Source organism: Crotalus tigris, unplaced genomic scaffold (assembly GCF_016545835.1).
Source record: "Crotalus tigris isolate CLP2741 ecotype Arizona unplaced genomic scaffold, ASM1654583v1 scf7180000023617.9722795, whole genome shotgun sequence".
Lineage (NCBI taxonomy): Eukaryota > Metazoa > Chordata > Lepidosauria > Squamata > Viperidae > Crotalus > Crotalus tigris.
The window spans coordinates 7,280,303-7,285,250 of record NW_024100081.1 but is presented as its reverse complement, the minus strand read 5'-3'; the positions used below and the strand labels follow the sequence as shown (position 1 = coordinate 7,285,250).

Sequence of the window (4,948 nt, the reverse complement as noted above, 5' to 3'; positions counted from 1 at the left end):
GGAGAGAAGGCCAAGAATGAGATTTTAGTTGTCACCGTCTTTTTCCATACTGACTTGCATTTGTCACTTTCAACTGGTTTCTCCACAGCCTTATGAAATAAGGATAACTGCCCTACAGCAGTCTTTTGGCTGTAAGTATCAAGATAAATGCACGTTTATGACAGGGACTGCCTTTTTTCCTCTCTCGAAGGCTATTTCTCCCCTGGTATTTTCCCCAATTCTGCGGTCTCCTTATTGGGAGACATTCCCACCCACCCCCAAGGTGCCAAAAGGGAAAAGCCAGAAGGGAACTTGATCCTTGCTTCACACCAATCAGGAGGACACCATCTGCAACGGTTTAAGACAGAACCAATAGAGAGCCAATGAAGGCAGGAGGAGGATTGCCAAGGAGGGGAAAAGAAAAGTTTGGGGTGGGGTTATTTCCCCCCCCCCCAGGACACAAGGGGGAAATGCACTGGCGGAAGGAATAGTACTTTCAGGAAATGGGAAAACAATGTGTAGATGCCATGCTTTAAAATTCTCTGGGGGGGGGAAGCATCCTTTGATATTGCTAAGTGACTTGGGAGTATCTAATAAAGTTAACTCTGCAATTGGCCCATTCACTCAAGAACGGGTTAAGCTCCTTCCAGTAACCCTCTCATCTTTTCGGTAGCCTTTGCCCAAGTCTCTCCGTGTCGGGGAAGAGAACGAGAGTGCAAGGCGTTCTTTCTACGCCTTATTGCTATCCGTGCCTTTCAACCAAAGTTCATCCGCGGCCAATTTCCACACACAACGGCGATGGCCTCCTGCAAACACCCAGAACTAACCCCGCTCTCACGCAACCGTCGCTACCGCCGAGGTTTTTGCCTTTCCAAATCTTCCAAAGCGGTTTGGAAGTCCCACTGGAAGTCCTGGAACGGGTTGCCGAGGATGGGGCTGCTCTTGCAACCGGGCGAGAAGAAACGGCCCCTTCCCACCTGGCGCAGGTAGCGAAAGACGTCCAGCCTGGTTTTTTTTTTCCCCAGCGCCGCACAGACAATGTCAGCTGCCCGCCCCGTTCTCCGAGCGCTGACTCGGTCGTCGGGAGCGGGGATCGCACCCAGGTGGGTGGGCAGCCACCGCCCCATTCAAGGGTAGCCCCGGGGTGGCGCCAGGACTGAGCTATATAAAGCGACCCCGCCGGCCTCGTTACCTGGTCCTCGCCGGAGCTGCTGCTCCCTTTCATTCGCCCCCGTCGCTCCCTTCCAACCCCCCCGGCCTTCTCCGTATATGAATCTAGCCGGTTTTTCTTTCTTCTCGGGTAAGTGCACCATGACAGCCGACGCCTTCCATTCGCCCAGTCAGGGCACCAGCCCGGATACCCCAACGATGCCCCGGGCCTCCCCGTCGAGCTGCAAAGCGGAGCCCTTCTTGATCAAGTCGGAGCCCAGAGGGAGCCCGGCGGAGAGAGGAACCGAGCAGCCCGCCGACGATCAGCCGCCCGGTCCCGGCGCCTCGGCCAGCGCGGGAAGCGGCGGCGGCGGCGGCGGCCGTCGGAGGAAGCGGCCGGTGCAGCGCGGGAAGCCCCCCTACTCCTACATCGCGCTGATCGCCATGGCCATCGCCAACGCGCCCGAGCGGCGGCTGACGCTGGGCGGCATCTACAAATTCATCACCGAGCGCTTCCCCTTCTACCGCGAGAACCCCAAGAAGTGGCAGAACTCCATCCGCCACAACCTGACGCTCAACGACTGCTTCGTCAAGATCCCCCGCGAGCCGGGCCACCCGGGCAAGGGCAACTACTGGACCCTGGACCCGGCCGCCGAGGACATGTTCGACAACGGCAGCTTCTTGCGCCGCAGGAAGCGCTGTAAGCGCACCGACCTCACCACCTACCCGGGCTACGTGCCCAGCGCCAGCGCCTTTACCCCCCGCGTGGCCTCGGTCGGGCGGCCCGGTCCCTGCGGTGGCTCCGGAGCCTTAGGCTACTCGGGCGGCGGCGGCGGCGAAGCCGTCTATTCGCCCGTCCGCGCCTACAGCCCGCAGCTCTCCGCCCTTCCCCAATACCCGGGGGCGCCGCCCGCGCGAATGTTCAGCATCGACAGCCTGATTAGTTCCAAACAGCAGCAACAGCAACAGCAACACCAACACCAACAACACCAGGCAGCTGCTCTGCAGGCCTCCTCGGCGATGGGGATAGACCTGGGTCCTTACCATTCCTTGGGCCTGAACAGCGTGGGCGACCTGGGCCCCTGCGCTCTGGGCAACCCGACGGAGACCTATTTCCAGGCGCAGCAGCTGAGTCCCGGCTTAATGGGCCGGCAGCCCGCAGCCCCGACCTACCCCTACGCCGCCTCCCCGTCAGGCCACCTAGCGGTGCCTCCCGGCGCCTATTCCCCTCCCCACTCGCAGCTGTACGGAGCCTCCAGCAGGCTGGCTGGGCAACCACCCGGCCGCCCTGCCTCTTCCTGCGCGGAACACGCGGAGCAGCTGGTGGGCCTCGCAGCCTCGCAACTCAATGGGCTCGGCCAGTTTGGAGCCGCGGCCGCCAGTCCCTACCTGAGACAGTCACATTTCTCCTCCGGCCTGGAGAAATATTTGTAAAGAGGAGGAAGGCAAAGCCACACATACACCCAACACTTCTTTTGGAACACTTTCCTTTAATAGTCGGACGGAAGTCCGTATCTAATCACTAATTAGCAAGCGTTCCACAGTCGGATTCAAAGAAATACAACTTTTTCTATGTGTGTATGGCAGCATCTTGGATGTATAGGATTGGCACGTGCCTTCAATCACTGTACCTAAGGTGCCTTTATTCTGTGTGCTGGACAGTGGGCCATAATTTAGATACTAGGCTGTGGGGGGGGGGGCTTAAAGACCAAAGTTTTGTCATTCATCTGATGCACAATCTTTCCATATGTTCAATTGGCCCAAGAGTTGTTTAAAAACTAGGGCTTTTTGTGTGAGGGTGGAACAAGTTTTAGGAGTGGCAGTTAAGGTTGAAGTAGGCTTAACGCCTTGTCTCAGGTTCCATTTAAGATACAGCAATATTTGGAAATCAATGCCATTATTAGTGACTTTAGTAATAAATTCAACCCGTTGCATCCAAAGTGGGAAGATAGTGAAAGACAAACTAGCTAAGGGAAGAAGTAATTTAGGCTCTAGCCTTCTTTGTGACAGTTTTTCAGAGAGAAGCAACTGAATGAAAGAGATTGTAAAGATACTCTTCTGAATTAGGGTTTATTTCACTGGAACTTTCTCACTTTCTGAGACCTCCAGTCCACTATATGGACTTTGGGGCTTGAATGCTCTGCACATCCGTTTGCTTGCAGACACTGGAAAAGCTGCTTTAGAAGGAAAGAGGTTGATCCCTTAGCTTCTCTCAGGCTGTTTCTCTTTGGATTTCTTTGCTGCTGGCTAATCCGAATGAATGAACATGCTGAAAGGGGAAAGCAGACAGCCAGCTATTTTTAAAAGCCAGTAGGTGGATCTAGCATGTCTACAGCAGCTTCTCAATCAAGCTGTAGAGGTGTTTAACTAGTTTTTATCATCAGTGTGTCTGGAAGATCTTAGGGGTTGTTTAGTCCACCATATTTTGAAAGAACCAGACTAGGCTGGGGAAAGGGTTCTTGGCTGAAAGTCAGTGAAGCTTACAAGACTCCTTTTAACTATGAATGATTTTTCATTTTCATCTTGCTTTTGCCCCTAGGAGTTTTGGGACAGCAGACTCTTATTGCCATGATTTCATTCATGTTAATCGTTGGTTAGCCTGAAAAACAACAACTAATCCAAGAAGCAGCAATTTGTCAAAGCTGAGATGGGATTATGTCTTTTTATCCTCACAATGGTCTTGTTAGGCAGGTTGACCTAAGAGATGATCATTGCCCGAATGCCACTCAATTAACTTAGTGGCTTTGTAGGAATTTAAGTACCTTCTTCCCAAGTCCAGTCCCAAACTTTTGTCTTCCACAAAGTATATTCATTGGAAAATATCTAGATCACTAATGATAATATCTGAGCATGTGACATTTTTTTCCATTACATTTTCATTTTGGTTCTAGAGCTGTATGCTTGAGGAAGAGCATCCTACCTTTTAAGGGCTAGCAACTTTTATGGTCCTGTGCTCTGATTGATTGGGTCAACAACAATAGTTCTGTGTAATGTACATCTCTTGGAAAAACCCCTACTGTGCAACAGTTTTGCTGTGCACATTATTTACTGTTTACTATGCATCGTGTACATCATTACTGATATACAAAAAATTGGGGTATGGAAGTGATTTGGTGTCCATGAAACACCATGGTAATGCTTCCATATACTTGAATTGGACAGTTTTGTTCATTGGATTGCTGTACCATGGATCAGCAAAATTACATCTGAATTTTGTATAGTGTGTATAGTAGGTATGACATATATATAGTATTGAAATAATTAAGTGTACATATTGTGTTTTGAACAATAGTGCCTTCTGAATAATACACCTAAGTAATACATATGTATATATAGCATGTAAATATCTTAGAATTCTTTATTAGACTGAAAACCTGTAACCAAATAAAGATCTCAGTAACTCCTTTAGTTAAACCAAAGTTCTATCATTCAAATGATTTAGTGGCAGTCCTGAGCTCTGCCATAAACCCCAGTTTTCTCTTACAGCAATAGAATTCCAATGTTTCTAACAAAACATTAGACAGGGTTTTGAAGTCAAAGTTTCTATTGTCTTAAAGTTAACTACTTGGTGTTGATTGGATTATGGATTGGTCAATGATCGTTAGATAATAAGGAATATCAGAATTTTCAGTATCAATTTTTAATTTTGTGCCGACTAGTCCTGATTGGAGTAGCAGGCCAATATCTGAACTACTCTTTGTTGGGATTACTAAAAATAAAATAAAATAAAATAAAATAAAATTTCTGCATTTACAGAGCTAGTATGCTAGGAAGAAGAACAGGAACTCTTCTTTCCTCATTATCTAGATGGGTATTATTG

General features: G+C 49.5%; 1 protein-coding gene across 1 annotated transcript; it reads left to right on the top strand.

Annotated features, from left to right (window-relative positions):
- The first annotated feature begins 1,290 nt into the window (after positions 1–1,290).
- On the top strand, positions 1,291–4,683 carry FOXE3 (forkhead box E3). Its single transcript, XM_039319747.1, has 2 exons — positions 1,291–1,828; positions 4,649–4,683. The coding sequence occupies exons 1-2, from the start codon at positions 1,291–1,293 to the stop codon at positions 4,681–4,683; spliced, it is 573 nt and encodes a 190-aa protein (XP_039175681.1).
- The last annotated feature ends 265 nt before the right edge of the window (positions 4,684–4,948 follow it).

Coding starts and splice junctions, on each gene's coding strand:
- FOXE3 (XM_039319747.1), top strand. CDS start 1,291: ATGACAGCCGACGCCTTCCATTCGCCCAGTCAGGGCACCAGCCCGGAT. Junction 1,829..4,648: donor CTTGCGCCGCAGGAAGCGCT/GTAAGCGCACCG, acceptor ACAAAACATTAG/ACAGGGTTTTGAAGTCAAAG.